General features: G+C 44.7%; 1 protein-coding gene across 4 annotated transcripts; it reads left to right on the forward strand.

The window, feature by feature from the left end:
* Positions 1-655: 655 nt before the first annotated feature.
* Positions 656-21,998, forward strand: Ccdc126 (coiled-coil domain containing 126). 4 transcript variants are annotated; one of them, XR_007976603.1, is made up of 4 exons: positions 656-855; positions 15,482-15,877; positions 20,205-21,321; positions 21,890-21,998. XR_007976603.1 is itself a non-coding variant. In XM_052173695.1 (4 exons), the coding sequence occupies exons 3-4, from the start codon at positions 15,640-15,642 to the stop codon at positions 20,387-20,389; spliced, it is 423 nt and encodes a 140-aa protein (XP_052029655.1). In that variant the 5' UTR covers positions 656-855; positions 10,805-10,892; positions 15,482-15,639; the 3' UTR covers positions 20,390-21,998. The 4 variants fall into 4 exon arrangements, 3 of the variants coding, with proteins under 3 accessions (XP_052029655.1, XP_052029654.1, XP_052029656.1); XM_052173695.1 differs by adding an exon at positions 10,805-10,892 and having other exon boundaries at positions 20,205-21,998; XM_052173694.1 differs by having other exon boundaries at positions 20,205-21,998.
* Positions 21,999-26,043: the final 4,045 nt, after the last annotated feature.

The raw sequence follows: 26,043 nt of genomic DNA on the forward strand, positions 1-26,043 counted from the left end.
TTATTAATTGTAATAATTTGTCTACAAGTTGTTTTGTATTTGTTGTGTGTATACATAATTACACCATCAGTGACAAGAATATCTTAAAAACACTTTATTCGTATTCATGTAATTGTGTGTGTGTGCTGAAGTCTGCAGAGGCCAGAAGCAGGTAGAATCCCTTGGAGCTGGAATTCCAAGAGATTATGAACCTCTTGATGTGGGAGCTGGGAATCGAACTCTGGCCATCTGGTCCCTCAGCAAACTGTCTGAACTGTTGAGCTAGGTCTCCAGTCCCCAGAAAAGGATAGTTTGTTTCTATTAATCTTTAGTCCTTTTATTTATTTTTTTATCCTACTGCCCTGGGTAAGGACCTTCAGGAGCACAATGGGTACACTGGACTCTCCAACACTAGGATGCCCTCTAGTGTCAGACAACAAACAGTATTAGAGGTTGCTTTTCTCGTGGAAGGTAGGTAGTAGGATGCTCCACCGCTAGTGGCGAATAGGGTGCTTGAGTTTTCTCTAGTAGCATTGCAGCTGCAGCGCCTCTTAGTTGCTAAGCAACCGCGTCTCCTTGAGCCCGGGGGCCAAGAGCACGTGCCGTCTCTCTGCAAGGCGGGACTACATCTCCCACAATGCCGCGCGCGGCGGGTCCTGGCCGGAGAGTGGGGGAAGGGTGGCCGGGAGGCGGAGCGGAAACGGGGAGTAGAGTTCCCGGGTGCCGAGCGCTCTCGGTCCTACCTCCGTCCTACCTCCGTCCCGGCCCGGAGGCTCTTGTGGCGCCGCTGATGCCCGCGGCGGGTTGTGGCTGGAGCTCCAGTTTGTGAGCCCCGCGGCGGCGGCCCGCGTGGTTGACGGGAAACCAGCAGGCCGGGTAAGACGGAGGAGCTAGGGGAGGCGGGAGGCGGTGTCCCTGCGGCCCCTGCTTTGCTACTTTGACAGCCTCGACCGCCCGGCCGGCGCCGCGGTGCTCTGCGGGGATGGGCAGTCGCCGCGGCCGCGCTCATTTGTGCCCCGCTCTTGACAGCTCAATTCTCTCATTAGGAGAAGGACAGGAAATGCCTTTTAAACCTGCCAAAGTCTTCTCCTGGGTGGCTGGTGAGGAGGAACTTTATCTGCTGTAGGTACGGGTGATGGCGATTGAATGGCCAGGCAGCCGGGATTCGAACCCTTGACATCCCTCTGCCTGCTGCTTCATTCAGGCAATAGCTCCAAGCCGATTTGTTTCATCCAGCAGATGGAGATCACACACCATCCAGCAGATGGAGATCAAAACCATGTTTTAAGTTGTTAGATTTATGAATAATAAACTATTACACCTTGTTCTTTATTTGATGAAAAGATGTTTTGAATGTTATTCGAAGTGTGTGCACTCTTAGCGCTCTAGGTTGTGTGTTCACTTTATATTTTACTTCTTACATGCAAAGAATTCCTTAAGATATGCTGGCTTCTTAATTTCCGCTCCTTTAAGATGGCTGAGAATGTTCTAAGGAAATTGATGACTCTGCTTTCCTGGGGATGAGCTCTGTAGATACTGTACAAGGACTCACCTCCCCCACCTCCCTAGTTTGGTCCCATAGGAAGCCCTTAAAAGGAGATTAAAGGCTTTCTCTGTCTGATCCAGGTCCTTTGCTGCTTTCCCCTGTGCCAGCTCTCTGTCCTGTTTCTCACTGGTTTAGTCTTTCCTCCTTCCATCCCTCCTCCCTCCCAGCTCCTCTCTTTCCCTCTTTCATTTTCGCGACAGGGTTTCTCTGTGTAGCCCTGGCTGTCCTGGAATTCCTCAAACTCAGAGATCTTCCTGCCTCTGCCTCCCTGGTGCTGGGAGTAAAGGCATGTGCCACCATCACCTGGCACCCACTTAGGATTTCTGTTCCCAAGTTGTAGTTTTTGTTCTGGAGACAGAAGAAAATGAATTGAACAAAAATTGAATGGATACAGTAAATCGGATCAGGAACAACTTCAATGTGTTCAGGTTCTGTCAGCTGTTTTTACCTTTGCTTTCTCAATGATATTGACATTGGGTTTTCAAGGAAATCTTTATAAATCTTTAACTGAATTTCTTTTTCATTTAAGGTGTCTGTCTACCCTGTATGCTTTATTTTAAGTTGAGACAGTATTGTGCAGTATGTGAAGTAATTGAGTAAATATTGTTTTGAATGTACAGATGTAATGGGACTGTGGAGCTGGCGGGCCTGATGATCTATTTGACTGTGTAATATCTTTAGGGAAAGGGAAGCCTTCTAAGGATCGCTAGAGCAGTAACAGTTAATAACTGGGAATTGTGGAAGGAGGCATGTGCTTGTAAACATTTCTGATTAACCTTAAAATGTGTGGCAGACACACGCATTTTGAAGACACTGTTTCTCCGGGAGTTATTGAGTGCAGAGGAGGAGAAGGTGGGAACCACAGAAGGCGGTGGCCGTGGTTCTTGTCCCGTCTGCCACCATCCGCGTGACCTTAGCTTTGCTTTCTCTGCAGTTTCCCTTTCCCTGTGTCTACGGTAGTGAACAGATCGATTCCAGAGACTTGTCTATCTCTGATTTTCAGTGCTAAAGATCTTGGAGCATCCATTTTACTATGTATGTCCTTGTTCCCTGCCCTCCAGGATTTACAGTTCTCTCCATCCACCTGATAATAAGGGATTCTCATGGAAGGGCTAGGAAGCTGCAGAAATCAGGATCCCTACCAACCAGCACCCGCTCTCCTGTGCTGCGAGCTTCGGTGCTGCGGCTCCTCCTCCTTCCGTCCTGGGGGTCCTGGGGGTCCTGAGGGTCCTGGGAACCTCTCGCCTGCTTACTCACAGCTTCTGGTCTCACTTCTTTAACCCGTTTTCATTTTCCCTCTTCATGAATTCATCTACTTCATCTCTCTGGCCTCTTTATGTAGAAGGCCCCTGGCAAGGGTGCCCTGTCCTAGTCTTGTCAGCTGGAAAGGGGTGCAGGGCCATATGACAAGTTATGATTGGCTAAGGCTCTGAGCAGCTCAGCTTGTGACTGAAATATCTGATGCTGCATAATATGTTTTAGATTAAACACTCACTATAGCACAGTGATTAAGCACTTTTCTTTTGATATAGTGCTTCCTGTTTTTAATCCCAACCTTACTTTACCCCCACCCCTGGCTCACCATAGTGCTGACTGCACTGGAACTTGCTATGTAGACCAAACTGGACTCCAACTCACAGAGCTCTGACTGCTTCTGCCTCCCTCATGCTGGAATTAGAGCTGTGCAAGGGTACTTTAGCGTACTTTATTTGCTCTTTTAAAATCTATTTTTATAATTTTTACTGCTTCTTCTTCTCTCTTCCCCAAGATGCCATCTGAAAATGTTAAGATATCTGTGTGTCACCTTAGCAGGAGCTCTTGTGTAGCTTTCTTCAAGGCAGTAGCTATTATTTTTTATATCTTTAGTTCTTAGCAGTGTGGATTGAACTCAGTAGCTATATACCCCCAGGCCTAAGCATCTTCAAGTTTAGACCTAATTATAGAGTCGGTAGCTGTCTCCTGTGTTAATTTTTTTCCCACCAGATATTTGCTTCAGGCTGTATTATGTAGAGAAAGTATTTTAGGAATGGACATTTTCCCCAGAAATTCCATTCCAGGGCCAAGTGTGGTATGTGTGTATCTGTGTGTATAGGGCTTAGTTCCTCACCTTGTACTGGGAGGGCTATGTGTACTTCTAACTGCTGGTGAACATACCGTAGCATTTTATACTCTAAGCAGCCTCTGTGGCTGGGAAGCTCTTTGGAGACAACAGGCAGGTGTGATGCTTAGAGCTTCTTAGGCTGAGTGTGGGCAGCTGTGCTTCCGCTGCTGCTGCTGCCTCTGCTGCCGCCGCTGCCTCTGCTGCCGCCGCTGCCTCTGTTGGATATTATTCATAACAGCACGGAACATAGCACTGAATCAAGGCAAAATGGGATTTGAATGAGAGATTTTAAGGTAGGATTAGCCATCTGTTAATGTTTTTAACATTACAGTTGCTATTACAGTGCTTGCGTAAAAAATATATGGAAAATACTTCATGACAGGCAGTTTAAAAGGCACTTGTTTTTAAAAATACTTCTTAAAACTGAAACTTGGCAAGAAATCTTTATCTGTGGATTTCATGGACGTGCCTGCATGCCTGTAGGTAAAAATAATTATATACCAAGAAAAGTTTTGCAAAATAAAATCTGTAGTGTGTACATTTTTCTCTGATGATTTCTGTCTTGTCTTTTAAAATATTGCTAATTGCAAGTGATCTGTTTTGTTCCCTGCTTTGGAAAAGCGGTGGGATCCTGAGCTGAGGGTTTGGATGTATTGAATGGTCCTGACACCCTCTGTGCTTTCCTTCCTTCTTTTCTATAATTCTAGTTTTAAGTATTTCGTGGTTATTTGTCTTTCTTTTGTTCTAGTAATAAAGCTGGCCTAGCAGGCTTATCTTTTGGTCTGGGGCTAGGGAGAAACCACCAGAACCTTGCTTAACTACTTGACTATCAGCATGGCATGCTGCTTGGTGAGATGTGTAAGAGAGCTTTGAGTAGTGCGGTCGTTTAAAGCAGCGGTTCTCAACCTGGGGTTGTGACCTCCACAAGGGTAGCACAGCAGATGTTTGCATTATGACTCATAATACTAACAAGATTACAGTTAGGAAGTAACAATAAAATAATGTTATGGTGTGTGTGTGTGTGGGGGGGTTACCATAGCATGAGAACTGTATTAAAGGGTTGCAGCATTAGGAAGGTTGAAAATCTGAGCTTTAAAGTTTTTTGTTTGTTTTTGTTGTTTTAAAGTCGGGGTCTCATTGTGTAGCCCTGGCTGCCCTCAAACTCAGAGCTTGTTTCTGTCTCCTGAGTACCAGACTATAGGCATGCACCACTATACCTGCTTCCTGTAAAGATTTTGTAAGTTGGAGTGGCAATAATAAACCCTGTAACAAACAGAAATTTAGAAAAATTTCTGCCAGTCTTTGCTGCCTGATGTCTGTACTCCTTAGGGAACTTTTTTTTTTTTTTTTTTTTTTTTTTTAACATATTGTGCTTAAAATACCTTGCAACAGTTTTCTGTTAACATTCTTGGAATTGTTCCCTAGACTTTGTTCTGCACCCCACTTCCTCTTATCGTCTTCCTATTAGAAAATACAAATTAAGTGTTTTGTGTTTGTAAAGATCATCACATCAGGTTATTATTGATCCTGTATGTTACCAGATATCCTGACAAGCTCCTAAGAAATGGGACATCAGGGCTTTCTTTGCCTGGGTTTTTTTTGCTATTCATGAGGGGAAAATGTCTTTTTTCTTTCAGAGGTGGACAGCCTACTGAGGGCCAAAATTCTGCAAATCTTCCACACCTCTAATCTCTCCCACCTTGTAACATTTTTATGCAAATAATTTATTTTCCCCATATCTGTTTATACGAAGGCAGCCCCTCTCCAGCCCTCCAGAACTTGAGAGCCTGGGGTAGCCACTCTTTCCCTCTTCATTCTCTTTGCATGATTCTTTTAAAACTAGTCAGCGGGGAAAAGACTGTGAGATTGGACCCCAGCCGGTGTGGAAGAGATACCGGCGCCACCGTGTCAGAATAAAAACCTGCATTTGCTAGCTGGTTTGGGTTCTTACCGAATTGGTTTTTGTAAGAAGGAATGGCTTTGCTTTTTCTTTGTTCCCGTGCTTTTTCTTTGTTCCCGTGTTTACTTGTGAGATAAAGATATATGGTTTCTTTGCTTTGGTTTGTTTAGACAAGGCCTTACTAGGACTTGTGAGTCCTCTCTTGTTTATTTGCTTGTAGCCTGTAGTTTCTACTATCCCACTCTAAGCTCTGGGTAGACTGCACTAGCCCCTCTCGCTGCTCCCCCACTCCCCAGGAGCTACCCACACACACACACACACACACACACACACACACCCACACACACACACACACACTAGCTTATTTTTGACATGCTTTAGCTCAATGACCAGACTCTTCTAAGCCTTCCTTGGCTAATGCATCCTTCTTTTCACTCCCAGCTCAGCACCCTAAATCTGCCCTGAACTTTAGTCGCTTTAGACCCTTAGTCCTAGCTCAGCACTCCAAGCTTAGTTGTGTTTCTAATCTCCTGCTTGCTACCCCAGGCTCAATTGGGGAAACAGCCAATGGCCACTCTGCCCTAGACTTCACATAGCTGGTGCCTCTTTCTCCCTCTGAAGCATGGCAAATCCATTTCTCCTTTCCTGCATCTGCTAGCCTGACTGCAGGAAAACTGGAAGTCTAGCCTCTTCTGCCCAACCATTGGCCGATAGCATCCTTATTGATTGATCAAGAACCAATTGGGGAATAGGACCTAGCATTCATTCCTGATCAGAGCATCGGAACCATCCCCTACATTTGCCATTTGCTTACTTTTTTAAAAAAAGATTTATTTTGCACGTGTGTGTGTGTGTGTGTCCCCTTGTCCATGTCCGTGTCTCTGTCCTTCTGTCCATCTGTTCATGTTCATGGTGGCCAGAAGAGGGCTTCAAATTTCCTAGAACTAGAATTATAGGCAGTGAGCTATCCCAACGTGGATGCTGGGAATCGACCTCCTATCCTCTGAAAAAGGCAGCAAGTGTTCTTAACCACTGAGCCATCTCCCCAGCTCTTAACCACTGAGCCATCTCTCCAGCTCTGCTATTTGTTTGTATTGAGAGTAAGGAAAAGCAGTTTCCTTCAAGATTCTGGCCAGACACAAATGTTGATAGTTTTAGTTGGTAGGAAATTGGGACCAGATTTTGTAGTTGGCAGACCAGCTGCTAACCCCTCTGAGGGATTACCTTAGCCCATACCTGATACCGACTTCATCAGACACAGCTTCTGTTTCTATTTATTCAGAGTAGTGTCTTAGTCATTGTCTCACTTCTGCTAAGGCATGGTCTTCAGGAAAACAGGAATCCTACTTCCACCTTTCACATTGCCAATTCCTGGCACATAGTAGGCGCTTTAATAGACAGTGTGAATACATGAACAGATGAATGAATAAACCAAGGCCCTTCACACATTAAATGGAACTGCATATAGTAGTCTAGACCTTTATTTCCCTCTAATTTTTTTTCTATTTTCTTTTTGGATTTTCTGCAGTTGGGAACTTTCCCATAGGAATGTTTAGAAAGTTATTTTAGATCAAAAAAAGTGGGGATAATGATGCAAATGGTCGTACCATGTACCTTTATGCTCTACCTGCCTCTGCTCTGGAAGTGGCCTTACTATACCATCCCTGCCCAGCTTCCCTTGAATTCATGGCTAAAAGACACAGACACAGAGTTGTTCAATTTCAATTTGCCTTCTTGGCACAATTGTTGGGTGTTACTATCTCCTGCCTGGAAAAGCATGCCTTTACCAATTTCTTATTTCTGTCTCTTCCTAAACTTCAGTTGCTAAACCCCTGACCTATAGGCCTATAGGAGCGGCCTGTGTGGCCACTCCCGTTTTGAGATCTTTCATGGCTCTTTGTTCTTCTCTCTCTAAAGCATGTCGAACTCCTCCTTCCTCAAGTTGTCTGCCTGCCTCCAGGGTCCTGGAAGTCCCGCCTGTTCCTTCCGCCCAGCAATTGGCCCCCAGCTTTCTTTACTGACAGATCAAGAACCAATTGGGGAACAGGACCTTAGCATCAGAACCGCTCCCTACAAATGGTGACAGTGATCTGGGGAAAAAAGATAATTTTAGATTGCTGTAATTTTGGCTAGCAGAAGACTGTTATATGATGGTGGCCCAGAAATCCTGAGTGTTAGCCTGTCAGGTTTCTAGGTAGTGACCCTTGGCTTTCAGAGGGCCAGTACTTGAAACATAAAAGATAATGGCAGTGTCAAAGTACTATTCTTTTGTTCTATTGTTATTTGAAGCTTTGAACACCATACAGGAAAACACATTGAGTCCTCTGAAATAGAAACTTCTAGTTCTTTGGAAAGTTAGTTATATCAAATGATGGTTTGCTGGTACAAAAAAAGGAGTGTAAGTAAATTACTATTAATTGCTGAAAGTTCAAACTCCTGTCATGTTTTGGTAGAGCAAACACATGAAAGACACAGGTGAAAGGGTGCTTTGATATAGCAAACACTCGAAAGGATGATTGATAAAGGAATATGAATATGACCCCACAGACAGTGGGAGATGAGCACTGAGCGTTGGCTTGGTTTGCTCCACCTCACTATTCTTCGATAAACACGTGTATTGGTTCGCCTTCCATAGTATTGTTGAGTTCAGCTTGTGTTAATGCCACCACTGAAAGAAACTCAAGAACTGCTTGTGAGGTTCCTGCAGCAGTTTTCAACTTTAGCAGCCTCAACTCTGGCCTGTTGCCAGGCCTGGCGGTTTCTTCAGGATTGAACTGCAACTGCCTGGTATCTGTTTGCTGAGAGGACTGGATCAAAGCTGTTGTTTTGTGCCTGGTATACACCTGCCTTGAGGACTAGTCTGTAGCTGCTAAGTCATATATGGTGCTTGCTATGGGACTGAACTGCTGCCCAAGAGATCAAGCTCTGTCCCAAAGAACTATTGCTGAACAGGTCCACTTACTCCATATACTAATAACTTTTCTCTTCCACTACCTCTGCTGAGTGGTGGGCTAGAGAAGCTGTTGAATACTTATTAAAAGTAGGTTGCAGCTGGGCGGTGGTGGCGCACACCTATAATCCCAGTACTCTGGGAGTCAGAGGCAGGTGGATTTCTGAGTTCGAGGTCAGCCTCGTCTACAGAGTGAGTTCCAGGACAGCCAGGACTATACAGAGAAACCCTGTCTTGAAAAAAAAAAAAGAAAAGAAAAAGAAAAAAGAAAAAAAAAAAGTAGGTTGCAAAAAAATTTAGGCCTATAGTCCTCTTTTTTTTTTTTTTTTTTCCAAATTGAGGCTAATAATTGTTCCTTTTCTAATCACTGAAGGAGTATAAGGAAATTGCTGTTGCTGAAAATTAAACTTCATGTCTGTCTATCTTTTTGTTTGTTTGTTTGTTTGTTTTTTGTTTTTTGGATTTGTTTTTTTCGAGACAGGGTTTCTCTGTATAGCCCTGACTGTCCTGGAACTCACTCTATAGACCAGGCTGACCTCGAACTCAGAAATCTGCCTGCCTCTGCCTCTCAGAGTCTGTCCATCTTTCTACATGAAACGCCTAGTGCACAGGGACATGTGCTCATATTGACACTGAAGTGGTTCAGTCGAGTTGGCTTTTCACCCTTATGATTGCCTAGTAAGAATGGGGCCTTGGCCACCCTGGCAGTAAGAACTTGTGTTCTGGTAAAGGTCACAGGTTTCTACCTCCTTCAAGCAGCAGGATTCTGATGTCACACCAAATGATCTGATTTATAACTCGGAATTTACAATGCCTTCCCCGCAAGTCTTGTTGCTGCTTCATTTCATGAAGACATCTGAGAATCTGGCCGGTGTTCTTCTCTGATTTTGCTGTATATTGAGGACTAACCTAATGTTCTCTAAAAAATATTGGTAGCAGCAGGCATGGTAGCACACATCTGTAATCCCAGCCCTCGTAAAGGCTGAGAGGCAAGGTGATGGAGGCCACAGCAGTCCATGTTCAAACCCTGTCGTAAAGCAACGGCAACTGTAAAACCAGCCTTGTTGATGCCAGCCGGGAGCATAGCTCAGCGGTAGGGAGAATGTTTGTCCACCGTATAGGAATGCTCACCACTGAAAACCAAGACCCATCCTTAGTCTCATTTAATTGGTGTAGGGTATGATTTGGTACTGGGATTATAAGGAATCTTGCTAGGTGATTTTTTTGTAAAATATTGCCCAAGAAAGAACAATGGAGATGTGCCTTTAAAGACCTGGTTGCTTCTTCCTGTGTTGCTTGGAATTGCTTGTGGTTCCCAGGTCTCGGGGTGCTTCAGGGAACCCTCTTGGACATTGGAATTGTTTAGCCCTTGTCAGGCCTAGGCTGGCTCCTGGACGTTATTTTAGCTTGGGAAGGGTTCGGGTATTTCTTCTTTGTGCTGTCCATGCCATGTTATTTTATTACTTGATGTCCTTTCAGAGTCCCAAGACAAACCTTTTCCTTTCTTTTCCATTTCTCATATTAGTGTTTATTAGCTGTGCAGAGCAGTGGGTTTCATCAACACTTCCATCCATGGAACGGAGTTGTGGAGAATGCCCTTTGTCACGTGAAATATTAAAAATCCAAACCCACACTATGGCCAGCTATGCACTGACCAGCGGCCTCGGCCTGTTGTCAGCCTGGCAGGCCGGCAGACCAAGACCACATATTCCTTCTAGCCAGGGCCTGGCTCTGCCCGGCTGGCTCTGCCTCTCTGTGGCTCCGAAGTCACTCTCTCCACCCAGCTTGCTAAGTTCCCACAGCTGGCTGCTGCCCCGCTGCTGGCCCTGTGCTTTCACATTCCTAAGGCTGGCTAGGGTGCGTGCTTGCACACTCACACTCTGGAACCTCTCTCTCTGGAACCCAGTTGAGTCTCGCATGAAGGAAAACACCACACAATCTTAGTTTGGAATCAACAGGTAACACAAGCACTGGGCGCAGAACCTAGCATCCTAACTTTATAAACTAATCTATGTTATAAATCCTTCAGTAGTGGATCCTAATGGAGCCACCACTCGACCGGACAGCCCTGGGCTTCCTACATTGTGCCTGCCTCCCTTGCTCCCACAGTCCCGAAGGAAGTCTCTTCTCCAGCATTCCCTCTTCCTCTTCCCTACCCGGAAGTCCCGCCTTTTCTCACCAAGTGTTTCTTGTCACCTTTATTATCTAATCAATTAGGGCAAATTTCCACCACAACCCTTCATCACATTCACTCTGTTATACTTTCTTTGCCCTCCCTCTTTTTTTCGTTTTTCAAATTGTTCCCCCCTTTGTTTCTTTCTTTTAAAGTTAACTATCACCTACGAGGGAGAACATGACACTCTGTGAGACTGGCCTGTTCCACTTAATGATGATTTCAAGTTCCATCCATTTTCCTGTAAGTGACATAGCTCGTGTTTTGTTTTTTGTGGCTGAATAAAACATTTATTGTGTATATCTAACACATTGGCAAATACTTTGCATAATAAATGTCTTTTTATTACTGTGAGAAATCAGGGAGACACCACCATATTTCCTTATCATTATTGTCTGCATCCAACCCCCTGGCACCCCATTGAGGTGAGCATTTCATTCTGTTAGAGGCTGAGCATTGTCAAGAGTGGAAACGCAGGTAGAAGAATGCAACAGATCCATATTTGTCACTCTCCGCAGAACTAAGGCCAAGTGGATAAAAAACCTCAACAAAGAACGAGATACACTAAATCTAATAGAAGAGAAAGTGGGGAACTGCCTTGAACATATTGGTACAGGGCATTCCTGAACAGAACACTAGTAGCTCAGGCACTAAGGTCAACAATCAATAAATGAGACTTCATTGAACTGGAAAGCTTCTGCAAGGCTAAGGACACCATCAATTGGACAAAACTGCAGCCTACGGATTGGGAAAAGATCATTGCCAACTCTGCATTTGACAGAGAGATAGTATCCAAAATATATAAAGAACTTAAGAAATTAGACTAACAAACCAAATAACCTAAGTAAAAAAATAGGGTTCAGAGCTATATAGAGAATTCTCAATAGAGGAATCTTTAATAACTGAGAAACACTTAGAAAAATGTTCAACGTCCTTAGTCATCAGGAAATGCAAATCAAAAACGACCCTGAGATTCTACCTTACACCAATCAGAATGGCCAAGATGAAAAATTCAAGGGATAGCATATGCTGGCAAGGATGTGGTGCAATGGGAATATTCCTTCATTGCTGATGGGAGTGAAATCTTGTACAAACCACTCTGGAAATCAGTTTGGTGGTTTCTCAGGAAATTTGGAATAGTTCTACCCCAGGACCTAGCTATACTATTCTTGGGTATATAACCAAAAGATGTTCCACCATCCGACAAGGACACTTGCTCAGTTATGTTCACAGTAGCTTTATTTGTAATAGCCAGAAATGGGAAAAAAAAAACCCAAATGTCCTTCAACTGAAGAATGGATAAAGAAAATGTGATTCATTTATACAACGCAGCTATTTATACTACTCAGCTATTAAAAACAATGACATGAAATTTGCAGGCAAATGGATGGAACTAGAAAATATCATCCTGAGTGATATTTTGGTACTACAGACCCAAAAGGACATGCATGGTATGCAATGCACTCACTTATAAATAGGTGTTAGTCATATAGTGCAGGATACCCATGCTGTAATCCACAGACCCAAAGAAGCTAACCAGGAGGGCCTAAGGGAGGATGCTTGAGTCTCTCTCAGAAGGGGAAATTATAAAATAGTCAATGGAGGTGGATAGAGGGTGGGATTTGTGTGGTAAAGGGAATGGGAGGGGTATGGGGGGGTGGGCTAACGTTTGGGTGTAGGGAGAGCCTGGGAGAGAGGACTCCCAGAGACTGAGCCACCAACCAACAAGCACGTATGGGCTGGACCTCTAACCTCCACTTCTGCACGTATGTAGCAGAAATGCAGCTTGGTTTTCTTTTTTTTCTCGAGACAGGGTTTCTCTGTGTAGCCCTAGCTGTCCTGGAACTCACTCTGTAGACCAGGCTGGCCTTGGACTCAGAAATCTACCTGCCTCTGCCTCCCAAGTGCTGGGATTAAAGGCCTGCACCACCACCACTTGGCCACAGCTTGATTTTCATGTGGGTCCCCCAATAACTGGAGCGGGGGGGTTTTCCCTGAATGTTACCTGCCTGTAGATCCTGTTCCCCTACCTGGGCTGCCTTATCTGGCCTTAGTGGGAGAGGATGTGCCTAGTCCTGCAGTGACTTGATGTGCCAGGGTAGGTTGGCACCCAGGGGATGCCTCCCCCTCCTCAGAGGAGAAGGGAGGAAGTGTGGAGGAAGGGGCTATGAGAGGGGGTTACTGGGAGGAGTGGGTGAGAGGAGTGCTTCCATCAGGATGTAAAATGGATAAATACATTTATGGGCGGGGGGGGGGGTTGGAAAGAGTAGAAATAACTCCTGATCAAGAAAATAGAATCTGTGGCCTGGGTGGAGACCCAGCATTCCAGCTGGACATGGTCAAGTAACCTAGGCATCCATGCTTACTTTGGGGCATGGTGGAGACAGGTGTAGTAATTAGTCCCTCAGTGTGACATTGTGCCTTTCCTTCCCAAAGCTCACCCCTCAGCATTAGCTCACCAGGCCACAGCTTCCTAAACCTGCTGGCTGCTCTCAGTCAGTCAGGAAACTCTCACTTCTCCTTTTCCTTCTCTCCTTTTATCAGCGTGCTTTTCTTAACCCTTTGAATTTCCCTGATATTTTCTGCTTTTGTACTCTCCTTAAGCACCCCCCTCCTGTCATACTGCTGCTTGTCAGTCCTACGTCTACCTTTCCTGCTATCTCAGATAAATCTGTCTCGATCTACAGTTTACCTGGCCTGGGGGGGGGGAGGTTTGTCTGTTAAATGCTAATAAAAGTGCCCTTGGGCTTTCCTTTGGGCCCATTTTTAAAATCTCTTATTAATAAGATTAAGAGCCCTGAAAGGAGACCTGGATTTTCTCTATATCAGTACTGAGTAGATACTCTGTAGAGTCCATGTTCATGCATTTATGAAGGTCCCTTTTCTGATCTATTTATTTATTTATCTATATATTTAGTCATCTGGGATTGAGTAACTTTTTGAGATTTTTGTTTTGTTTTGTTTTTAAATTGGGAAACAGTAAAAGATTTCTTAATGTGCAGCAGCCGGAAGTGAATTCAAAACCAAATGCGTATTGAACCCAAGGTGTTTGTGGCTGTGTATATCCCATGCTGCATATCCCGTGCTACATCTCGGGGCTTCACGTGTGTTTATCCGGTGCTGCATCTTGGGGCTTCACGTGTGTTTATCCCGTGCTGCATCTCGGGGCTTCACGTAGCCTTGCTTCTGAACACACAGCATGCCTGCTTGTCCTCAAGTCCTCGCGCTGTTTTAGACTCGGCTCGCAGTCAAGCCCTGTGCATGTTATACATTGCTGTGTTTGCACTGTAAGCACAGCTCTTCTGCCTGTGTGGTTTACCTGTGGAAAACAACGGCTTTGCTGATTTCCTCAGCACACAGTGTATGGTTGGATGTTCTCTCTCTCTCTCTCTCTCTCTCTCTCTCTCTCTCTCTCTCTCTCTCCCCCCTCTCCCTCCCTCCCTTTCTTCCTCTCTTTTTAGTTGTCATTTAACCCTTCATCTGCCAGAAACACCTAGCTGGCCATGTTCTCAGTTCCCCAGTGATGTCATGCTTCTGGCTCTGCAGCCATGCCGACTTGTCTTTTGAACTAACTGGAGAGCCCTGGTGCTCTTTTCATAGGGTGTTAGGGATATGCAGTTTAATCTGCAGCTTTGTTATAAATATGTGAGGCCGTGGGTCTGTGTGAGTTCGAGGCCAGCTTTGATGTATGCAGTGAGTCCCAGACCATCCCCGGATGCATAGCAAGAGCTTGCCTCAAATGAAACAAGAAGTCTAAAGCATCTCTTCTGGGAAGAACAACTAGAGAACATCCCTCGCGCATAGCTCAGGATGTGCTGAATGGAAGTTGTCATGCTCCGACCAAGGCTGGGGTCGATTCGTTTGTCTTGCTGTGTAGCTGAGACTGACTTGACACTTCCACGCAGCCTAAGCTGGCCTGAAGCTCGCCATGCTGTCCTCACTCCTGTGTGCCGGGATTGCCTGTGTGTGCCCGTGTGTGCGCCTGCGCCTGCCTCGCTACCTTTACATTCACTTTCAGTTGTAGGCTTAAAGTAGGGTTGATTTGGTTTTGTTATTCCCTAGTAGATGGAGTAAAATCGGCCTGTTTATTTGTTCGCACTGCAGAAATGAAAGCATCCCTAAAGTCTGTTTTTAGTAAGCTCTGAAGTAGTCATGGGAAATGCACTATAGATTTTTACTTCGATTATTACCCCCCCCCCCACCCCGTGATGAAACCAGGGCTGTTTCCTGAGCATTTAGGTGTCTCATAAACATTAATCTTTATATTCCAACTCTTTCCAGGGTTTATGATTTTTCACCTTTCACTTGATTACTTTCCGTTTTAGGGCGGACGCTCCTAGGGCCAGTGCAGCCTCATTCGTGATATCGTCTAGTGGCACATTCACGGTTTGGGACACATTTTCTTATGGGAGTTCTTGCTAGCTGGGCACTTTGATTTTCTGTATTTGCTTTTCATCATTTCTAACTTTTATTTTGACACTTCTGTTTCTGTTTCCTTTAGGAGTCGCCTTTGTGTTGGTGTTGGTGGCCATGTTTGAACAGACAGAACTTAGAATCTTGTCTGTCAACCTTATTGATGGCGTTAGTGACAGATGAGAAGTCATTCAAAATTTTATGACTACCGTGGCACATTTTTCAGCTGTTAACAAATTTATAGTTATTTCTAGTTTAATTTTGAAAAGATATGAAATGGAACTGATGACCAGGAAGCTTGTTAGGTGGCAGAGAAAGCTGTCAGGGAGGGTGACAGTAGCCAATCAGAGGGCGGGCGCTGCCCTTGTTTATCCTGGTGCTGGTGCAGGTGGCACTGACCCTAGGCTCTTCATTTACAGGGCGGCGAGAGCAGACGCAGCCCTAGCCCTGCGGAAGATGGGCAGACGGCAGTAGAGAGCTGCTCCTCCTCTTTCCTCTCCAAGACCTGACCACTGGGTGTCTTGCTCGCAGTGACTGCTCCTCGATCAAGCCAGCCTGTCTGCCTCCCTCATCAGACATGTTCCGTACAATCTCAAGAAAAAACATGTCCCAGAAACTGAGCTTCCTGTTGCTGGTGTTCGGACTCATCTGGGGGCTCATGCTACTTCACTACACGCTGCAACAGCCGCGGCGGCAGAGCAGCGTCAAGCTTCGCGAGCAGATCCTAGACTTAAGCAAAAGATACGTGAAGGCTCTGGCGGAGGAGAGCAGGAGCACGGCGGATGTGGACAGCGGCGCGTCCATGGCGGGCTACGGTAAGAACCACGTGAAGTCTCCCATCTTCTCCTTTCCAGCTCTTTCCTGTGTAAATATACTCACAGGAGTCGAGCGCAGCAGCCATGTGTACTCTTTATGAATAGATTTAAAAAATTACAGATGAATATTTTCAAATGGAAAGTAGAAATACAGTACTTACATATCCCTCACCCAGATTTAAGTTACTAATATTTACATAAAATTTATTATATTTTAAGTACATTATAGACATTGTGACATTCATCTCTTTAAATTATGTATATAAGGAATATTATGTGCATTTAAAATGAGTATGTAGCAGAATCATTGTTTTATATATATATTATGTATTTAGATTTTTTATTTTACTTTTTTACTTCTTAATATAAACATCAAATAGACAACATCTATTAAGTCCCAAGAAGCAAGACTTACCTTATAGTTCCAGCACTGCTTACTGCAACTGTCCCTTTCATAGCTTAGGTTCCTGTTTTAAGTTTTCTGTTGTTGTTTTATTGTGTGAGATAGGATGTCTGTGTGTAGTTCTGGCTACCTCGGAACTCACCATGTAGACCAAGCTGTCCTTGTCATAGAGATCCACCTGCCTCCACCTCCCCACGCTGGGATTAAAGGTGTGGAGCACACATCTGGCTTGTGTTAAGGTTTGTATGTGTGCCAGTGTTTTCCTTTTAGATGAGATGGAAAGCTAGGAAGTCTGAATGAAGCCTGTTCATTCAGTGCTGGGAGTCAAAGCCAGGCCTTTCACAGAGTGCTAGGCTAACACACTGCCTTCACTAGGGTTGCATTGCTGTGAAGAGGCATCCTAGCAATGGCAACTCTTTTTTTTTCTTTTTTTAAAAAATTTATTTATTTATTTATTATATGTAAGTACACTAGCTGTCTTCAGACACATCAGAAGAGTACATCAGATCTCATTATAGATGGTTGTGAGCCACCATGCGGTTGCTGGGATTTGAACTCAGGACCTCTGGAAGAACAGTCAGTGCTCTTAACTACTGAGCCATCTCTCCAGCCCCTATGGCAACTCTTGTAAAGGAAAATATTGAATTGGGCTGGCTTACAGTTTCAGAGGTTTAGTCTGTTATCATGGCAGGAAGCGTGGCAGCCTGCAGGCAGACATGGTGCTAGAGAAAGAGCTGAGAGTCCTACCTCTTGATCTGCAGGCAGCAGGAGACTGAGACATACTGGTCGGACTTGAGCTAATAAGACCTCAGAGTGCAGCCCCACAATGATATAGTTCCTCCAACAAGGCCACACCTACTCCAACAAGGCCACACCTCCTAATAGTGCTATTCCCTATGAGCCATACATTCCTTACGTGAGTCCTTAGGGACTACACATCCTAAACCAAGCTATAGTCCTAGCCTGTTTTATATAATTAATTATTTATTTTGAGGCAGAGTCTCATGTTTCCCAGGCTGGCCTTGAACTTGCCTTGTAGTTGAATATGGCCTTGAACTTCTGACCTTCTTTTATCTCCCTGGTACTGGATTCCAGGCCTGTGCCACCACTCTTGGTTTATGTGTTGTCAAACTTAGGGTTTTGTGCATGCTAGGTGGGCACCTTATCGTGAACTTGCCATTTAGTTGTAATGTAATTCGGTGGTATCAGTTGTGTTCATAGAGGTGTGCACGCCTCACCATGTTCTGATAGCACAGCTACTGTCAGCTTGATCAGCTGGTGTTAGATGATTGTTCCTGGGGATCACAGACCAGGGGTAGAGCTGACTTTTTGCTCCAGGATCAACAAAACAAATAACAGTATCACTTGCCATTATTGGGTCCCCAGGGTCTGTGAAAAGCCTGTGAGAAGCATGAAGGGCAAGTCATGAGAGAATAATCCTTTTTTTTTCCTAGCTAGGAAAAATGTATTAACCGCCCCCACTCCCCACCACACACACACCTTCCACAGAGGTTAAGAGTCTTTCTGGAAGAAATTAAAATTAGAACGAAGTCCAGGCCTGGGATGCTGGCCAGCTCTCCTGAGTGTGCAGTGTCAGCAATAGACACAGTGTATCTCTCCACAAGGTCAGAATTCATTCAGTGATAGTAAATTCACAAGTTTTGTCGGTTTTTATTGACGTCAGTTTTCTAGATGGTTCCGTCTGTTCTGACAGTGAGGCCATGAGATCTTTTATTCCAATCTTAATTGCTAATAACACACAGATCACATATTTCAAAAAATTAGCTGTGTGTATGTGTATTGTATGGCTGTGTGTGTCACCATGTTCCTGAGTGTGTATGTGTGTGCACGCACATGCAAGGCAGAGACAAGGTGTAGCAGTCAGTTCTCTCCTGATGCGGATGCCGGGGACTGAACTCATGCTTTCTTTCAGGCTTTACAGCAGCAGTCTTACCCACAAGCTACCTTGCCTGCCCTCAGTCTACACAGCTCCCTTCACAGCTGTGTGTAGTTTCAGAGCAGCTACAAAAGGTTGATGACAGAGTTCAGAGAGGCCTAAGACTGAGGAGAGAGTTCAGAGAAACTAGTCCCTGAAAAGTAGACAAGCTCCGAGTATCACAGTGAGGGAAGCTGCGGAGAAGCCTGCTGAGGCAGGGCTGAAGAAGGAGCTGAGAGGCCAAGGCCAGGTCCATAGGACCGGACCATCCTGTCAAGGCGCAGGGCGGGGTCTAGATGGATGGGCAGGAGTTTGGTTAGGGCTCATCAAGTGGTGGCAGGGGTGGGGGTCGGGGTGGGGTCCTGCTGAACTAAATTGCTATGGATAGTTTGAAGTTCTCTGTCTGTTGTGGGAGTTTTGTCTACACTGCTCTGTGTTCCTGGCTGGTCACAGGTGTGCACCTGTCCAGGACCTATCTGATCCTTGAATAGATAACACACACACACACACACACACACACACACACACACACACACCAGTTATTCTTAAAATGTCTTGGCTAACTCAATGACTGGCCACTCTTAATCCTTCCCCTTGCTACCCCAGTGAGAATGTGGCCAGAAAACTCACATGGTAGATTGGCTTTTCACCTGCTGCTACTGCATTCCCTACTGAATTCCCTACTGCATTCCCTACTGCATTCCCTTCTTCCTCCCAAGTCCTCGGATTCTCTCTGCGTCCTACCCGCTCAAGTCTCAGTGTCCTGCCCTGTACTCAGCTATTGGCTACTGGCTTATTTATTTATTTATTTATTTATTTATTTATGGATTTGGTTTTTTTGAGACAGGGTTTCTCTGTGTAGCCCTGGCTGTCCTGGAATTCACTCTGTAGATCAGGCTGGCCTCGAACTCAGAAATCCGCCTGCCTCTGCTTCCCAGAGTGCTGGGATTACAGGCGTGCACCACCACCGCCCGGCTACTGGCATCTTTATTGATAGATCAAAATCCAATAGGGGGGCAATGACCTTCAGTGTCAGTAAACACAGATTCCTGATCAAAGCGTCAGAGCCACCCTCTCTGTCTGTTGATACCGTGGGGTGGTTGCAGCACAGGGGGCGGGCCGTTGCCATGGTCTCAGGGTGAGGTGTCTCCGTCTTTATGGCACCCAGGGGAGGGTGTTATAGCCTTCACGGGTCTGGTGTTTACCTTCTCGCTCATATGGAGCATTTGCCAGTCAGTGCTTCATGGTTAGTGCTGGCCAGGCAGTAGCATCTGCACACAGACAAGACCACAAAGTCTGCAGCCTCTGTGTTTGTCTGAGGCCGCAGAGTAGCCTGGAGTCACAGTGACCCCACGGGAGTCAGTCTCTGGCTTGTGTGGGGTCACTTGCTTATGGGGCTCTCCTTCCCTGCCTTCGCTCTTCCCCTGCCTGGCCAGCCTTCTTATGCCCTACTCAGAAACTCAGTGTAGGGCCCCAAGAGATGACCCTCTGGTAAGAGCATCGGCTTCTCTTCCCAAGAGCCTAGAAGCACCCGTGTGGAACTCACAACTGTCTTTAACTCTAGCATGGAATCCACCACCTCTCTGGCTTCTGGGCCCTAGACATGTACACGGTGCACAGACATACATGCAGATATATGTATACACACATACATATAAAGGTACCTATACACATAAGATAACTACGTTTTTTAACAGTAAGACTAATGTGTTCTTACAGAGGGACTGATGCTTTGAGACAGACGTTAAATATGACGCACTGCTCCCAGAGCTGCAGAGTCCTGGTGTGCCTGTAACTCTGTTGCTTTGGGTGTTGTGCTAGTGATGAATGTGATTAGGCTTTCCCTGTTGGGCTCCAAGTATCTTTTCTATAGCACGTTTTCTTTCAGATATCCTGATAGTTTATCTCTTTCCCTTCAACTGTAAAGACATAAACATTAAGTGCTCTATTGCTATTTAATATGATTGATTCCAGTTTTCCCCCCGTAGCTGATCTGAAGAGAACGATCGCAGTCCTCTTAGACGACATCTTGCAGCGCTTGGTGAAGCTGGAGAGCAAGCTCGACTATGTTGTTGTCAACGGTTCAGCCGCCAACACTACCAATGGCACCAACGGGAATCTGGTGCCGGTAACAACCAACAAAAGGACAGGTGTCTCGGGCAGCGTCAGATAGCAGTGAAGGCCCCCTGGCACGGCTACACCACTGTGGATTATATCCATCGCAGGACACCTCTTAAACTGCTGCCTCGGACAGAGTAATACTTGACAATAAAAGCTCTACACATTTCCAAGGAGCTGGCTGGATCCATAGGATGCTAATTCTGTATATATAATTGCAGGCATTATTAGTTTGCTTTGACATAAAGCTCTTTAATGCTGTTCTGTATTCTTAACAGGAACTGGGTAACACGGTTGATAAGGTAAGCAGGAGGTCATCTCTGCACAGAGACCAGGAAACAAAAGCACCAGAAAGACATGAAGTCCTTTCTAGAAAGACTTATTTAAGTCTGTATCACGTTTGTCAGATAAGTGGACAATAAAGTTGGACTCATTCTGTCACCTGCCCTCAGCAGTCTCCCTGTGAGTAGAGATCACGCGTACTTCCAGAACTATATTTTGTTACTCAAATTAGGAGCAGAGAAAGAAAGTGTCATGCCGAAAATCATGTTTTGAAATAGACCCAAAGAATGTTTTCATTTGCACTATCCTTCAAAATAACTGGAGGTTAATTGTATATTTTTAAAAATAGCATTTGTAAGAATATAATTTTGAAATGGGTAGCAGCCACTGTCCATTGCTAACCATCGGGGACAATTTAATAGAAAGGAGAGTAATCACTAATCTCATACTTTAAAATTTCTTACATATATTCTGCAGAATAATACATATTTTTATGATGAAATGAAAAATAAAATATGCATAATTTTTCACAATCATGATAGTTGATTTGAAAGTAAATCTCAGTGTCATATGCCTATAGCCGTGGAACTCAGGAGGCTGGGACAGGAGAGTTACATGCTAAATGCCAGCCTGGGCACCAGAGCAGACCCGGTAAAACCACTGGCTGTGTCTCCTATTGGGAAAGTTCAGCATTTCCATATTTTGGTAAGTGTTCTTTGGTTATTTCGGTGGAAGAAGGAAAGGACTTGAGGACTTTAGCCAGATGTATATAATAAATGTTGTTTGTGCTGCACAGAACTGCTTGAGAAATTAATGTGAGTTGATGTTATTTAAGAGTATCCCATGCTAGGAGATGTCAGATTAGCTATCCATTTTATATAATGACCACTTTACAAAATTAAGAACATTAAAATATAAATTATGAAGATTGTTTATCTTTTTAGAGAAACAGCTACTGTATACAGCACAAGACATCTTGACTTGGTTAATTCTAGTATAGAATAAAACATGTCTTTATTTAAATAGTCTTTGTAGCAAATCCAATTGCTATATAGTGTTCTATATTTCGTAGTATTTATTCTATATAACTGCTTATGTGCAGCTAGCCTCTAGATTTAGACTAAATTGGATTTAGTTTTCGATATTTTCCATTATTATAATGCTACCACAAAAGTAGCAGTGATTATAATATTTTGTTAAAATAAGCATAAGAAGTATATTGTTTCATGAAAGATAACTTTCTGAAATGTCTTCCCTGTACCTTTATGTGAAGAAATGATGTCCCATTGCCGTAGACTCTGCAGTACCGTTCAGTTCCTGATGAGTCCTGAGCATCTCTGATTTCATTGCTTTCAGGGATGAAATAAAATCTATTGTTTGTATTCATTGTTGTTACTTTTGTTTAGTTTTGGTTTTGAGCATGGGTTTTTCTGTGTAACAGTCTTTGCCCTCCTGGAACTCAAAGAGATCCACCTACCTCTGCCTCCCTGAACCGGCTGGAATTAAAGGCCTGCACCACCACGCCTGGTACAGGTTTTTAAAAACAGCAGCCATGCATTTAATAAATGGCAAGTGATTTGTTCTTTTCTTAACGTGCTGGGTGTGGAATCCAGGGCTTTACACATGCAAAGTACTTCTCAACCCCTGAGTTTTATTCACAGCCTTTAATGCTAATGACTAAAACTAATGTTAACACAAATTTGTGTTTTATTTCAACTTCAAAAATCTTTTACAAAAAAATATATAAAATAGCAAGAAATCCCAAGAGGCTGGGAATGTGGCCAGTTGGTAGTGTGATTGTCTAGCATGCTTGAAGCCCTGGTTCCAACCCCATCACTTAAACCAATCTGGTGAGGCATACCTGTAATCCCAGCCACGAATGAGTCTTACAAACATGGCTTAGGTGATGGTAAGGGTCATAAGTTAAAAAACAATACATATATTGTTTTTTAAAAATCGTTGCAAAATGAGAAGAAAACCTGAAATTTTTCTAATCAGAGATAACTACTATTGACATTTTTAGTATATAAATGGAATCTCTGGGCTGGCAGTATAGCTCAGTGGTAGAACTTACTTTGTATGTGCAGCTGTGTGTATTGTCTCTAGCACCAGTCCATCGATCAGTCAGTTGTCTTTGTCCATATTCTCTGTTGGTTTTCCATTTCCACTTGGTGCTGGCTAGTTTTCTATCAACTTGACACACGCTAGAGGTCTCTGAAGAGGTCTCAGAGTTGAGAAAATGCCTCCATGAGATCCAGCTGTAAAGATATTTTCTTAATTACTGATCAAGGATGGGAGGGCCCATCCCATTGTGGGGTGCCATCCCTGGGCTGGTGGTCCTGGGTTCTATAAGAAAGCAGGCTGAGCAAGCCATGGAGAAGAGGCCAGGAAGCAGCATCCTCCATGGCTTCTGCATCAGTTCCTGCCTCTTGGTTCCTGCTGAGATCAGGGCCAAAAAGCAAGCTGGGGAGGAAAGGGTTTATTTGGTTTACACTTCCATATTGATGAACATTTAAGGAAGTCAGGACAGGAACTCACACAGGGCAGGAACCTGGAGGTAGGAGCTGATGCAGAGGCCATGGAAGGGTACTGTGTCTCCATTGTATATATATGTATTATGTTGATGTATGTTTGTGTGCATGTTCACGTGTGTGCACAGCAGAGCACAACCTCAGGAATCATTCCTTAAGTGTTGTCCAGAGACTCTACAACCTTCCCTTGCTTCTCTGTAAGCAAAAGGACTGTCAATCAAACAGTCAGCAGGATTACCTGTGTGCCAAGCCCAGCCTTTGAACACTCAACTGGTAACCTGAGGTGTGTTAGTCAGATTGTACTGTGTGAGGTACAATCCAGCATTTCAGATGACAGTGTGAGGTACCAGACATTTTGTTATCATAAACCTCACTGAACTGTAATGACTGAAGTCATTGCCACATAGGTCAGAGGGGTTCCACAGAGGGATTGTTGTCACTGGCGCACATATAAGCCATCAAGGTTTTCTGTTGCTGATATAAACCTAAAGATTGATTTGCATGTGAGATTTACTGTTCAGCTCACTGGCTAAGTCAGGTGGTAGACGTCTTCCTCCCCTGGATGTTGGTACTTTCATTGCTGTCTCAGTTACTTGTGTTACTATTGCTGTGATGAAACACCCCGACCAACGCAACTTAGGAGGGGTCTGTTTGAGCTTATGATTCCAGAAGGCTAAGAGTCCGTCACAGCAAGGAGCACAACAGGCACGGTGGCTGTTGCCGTAGCTAAGAGCTCACATATTGACCTGCAGAAAGGAAGTACAAAAGGCTATTCTATGTGGTATGATTCTTTTGAAATCTCAAAGCTCACCTCCAGTGACACACTGCCTCCAGAAAGGCCACACCTCCTAATTCTTCCCAAATAGTCAAGTGGGGGCCAAGTAGCCAAATGTCGGAGATTTATGGGTGATGTCACTTTCAAACTACCACAGTTGTCAGTTTGGCTTTAAAACCATGAGGGATTCATAACCCTGGGTGTATCTACAAGGGTGCTTCCAGAACACATGGAGGGGTTAAGAACCATCTGAGTATGTGGCACTGATCCGTGGCCTGGAGAGTTGTAGACTGAATAAAAAGGAGAGATGAGCTGACCACCAGCATTCCCTTCTCTCCACTTCCTGACTGCATACACCATGTGACCACTGCCTCCTGCATACATCATGTGACCGCTGCCTCCTGCATACACCATGTGACCAGCTGCCTCCTGCATACACCATGTGACCGCTGCCTCCTGCATACACCATGTGACCAGCTGCCTCCTGCTCCTATTGCATGGTGAACTGTACTCTAACTCTGAGTCAAAAGAAACCCTTTCTCCCTCAAGCTCTGTTAGCTGTTTTGCTGCAGTAACAAGAAAGGTGACTGCTCCCTCTGGTTTTTCATCATTAGGCACAATGAAAGACTTCTTTGGGGGATGTTAAGTAGGTCATCAGTGTAACCTACTTAACCAAGCAAGCCTACGATTGGAGAACTCTTAAGTTCCTTAAGCCAATGGAGTCTGAGACCCTTGGCCCTAAAGTCTTGATGGTTCTCTGGAACTCTCTCAGCAAGCAAAGCCTGCGGTTGGTTCTGTCCTCTGGCTCTTCACAGCCTTCTACCCTACTTGGATTTTGGTACTGTGGTCGACCTGCTGACATGAAGGAAGCATCAGAAACAAGAGCAGCAGTGACATCTGGCACCGGGCACTTGGAGCCCTTGAAGTCAAACTGTGGCTGCTGGATAACCAAAAGTGAGATGGAACTGTGATGGAACTGCAAGGCTTGTGGTCAGGGGCTGCAGTGGAGTAGCCATCAACAGTGGCAGTAGCTGCCGGCCTGATAGCAGCTATAGCGGCAACAGGCAGATGAGCAACCCTACGGAGTGGCAGGCAGGACAGGGTGCGGTGGAAGTCAGAAAGCATGGAGACCAGAGAGAGAAGTAGGGTAGAAGGCTATGAAGAGCCAGAGGAGAGAACCAACCACAGGCTTTGCTTGCTCAGAGAGTTCCAGAGAACCATCAAGCCTTCAGGGCCAAGGGTCTCAGACTTCCCTTCCCAAGAATGTTGGCTACTGCCATTGGCTTAAGGAACTTAAGAGTTCTCCAATCCTAGGCTTGCATGGTTAAGTAGGTTACACTGCGGACCTAGGAGAGAGACGCCCACTGCTGCTCCCTGATGCTGCTCCCTGATGCCTGGATACAAAAGCTGCCAAATACTGCCACTGAGTAAGCTGCTCTGCCCCCAGACTCCTACCCAGAGCAGAAGGACCCCAGCCAGTTGGTGAGTAGCATCATGAGCAGAGGTTAGATGGACTTGTGCAGAGTAAGTGAGAAGATGGGGCTGTTTATACAATGCCTGATGCGTAATGAGTTAGCGAGTGAGGAGGGGTAAATGTCTCAGGAGTTTGTAATTTTACAGCCTTTTCAAGTCTTACTTTGTTTTTATTTAGGGTGGGAGTATGGGGTTTACTAGAGACTGAACCCCAGGTATACTAAGTACATGCAATTTTATAACTTTTGGGATACATAATTCAGTAGTAGAGTACACTTAAGGGAGCTAAGCTGTAAAGATTTTTAAAAGGTTACTGCTGTTTAAATTTGATTAGTAGTACCAGTATCTTTTAAATCTCTATTCAGATCGCTTCTCAGCCTTTTGGCTGACATCAAGTGTAAGTCTCTGTTCAGAAGGAGTTTAGGACCTCAATAAGTCCTTAGTAGGTCAACTGTATCTTCATATTCCTTTTGCATGTAGGTAAGCAATGTCTTTAAAAACCATTCTTTAGGAGGCTGAAGAGATAGATGGGTCAAGAGTTAAGAGCACCAGCTGCTCTTCTAGAGGGCCTGGGATGGATTCCCAGCACCCACATGGCAGCTTACGACTGGTCAGAACTCCAGTTTCAGTGGATCCAATGCCCACCTC

The sequence above is a fragment of the Apodemus sylvaticus genome, chromosome 2 (assembly GCF_947179515.1).
Source record: "Apodemus sylvaticus chromosome 2, mApoSyl1.1, whole genome shotgun sequence".
NCBI classification, from domain to species: Eukaryota; Metazoa; Chordata; class Mammalia; order Rodentia; family Muridae; genus Apodemus; species Apodemus sylvaticus.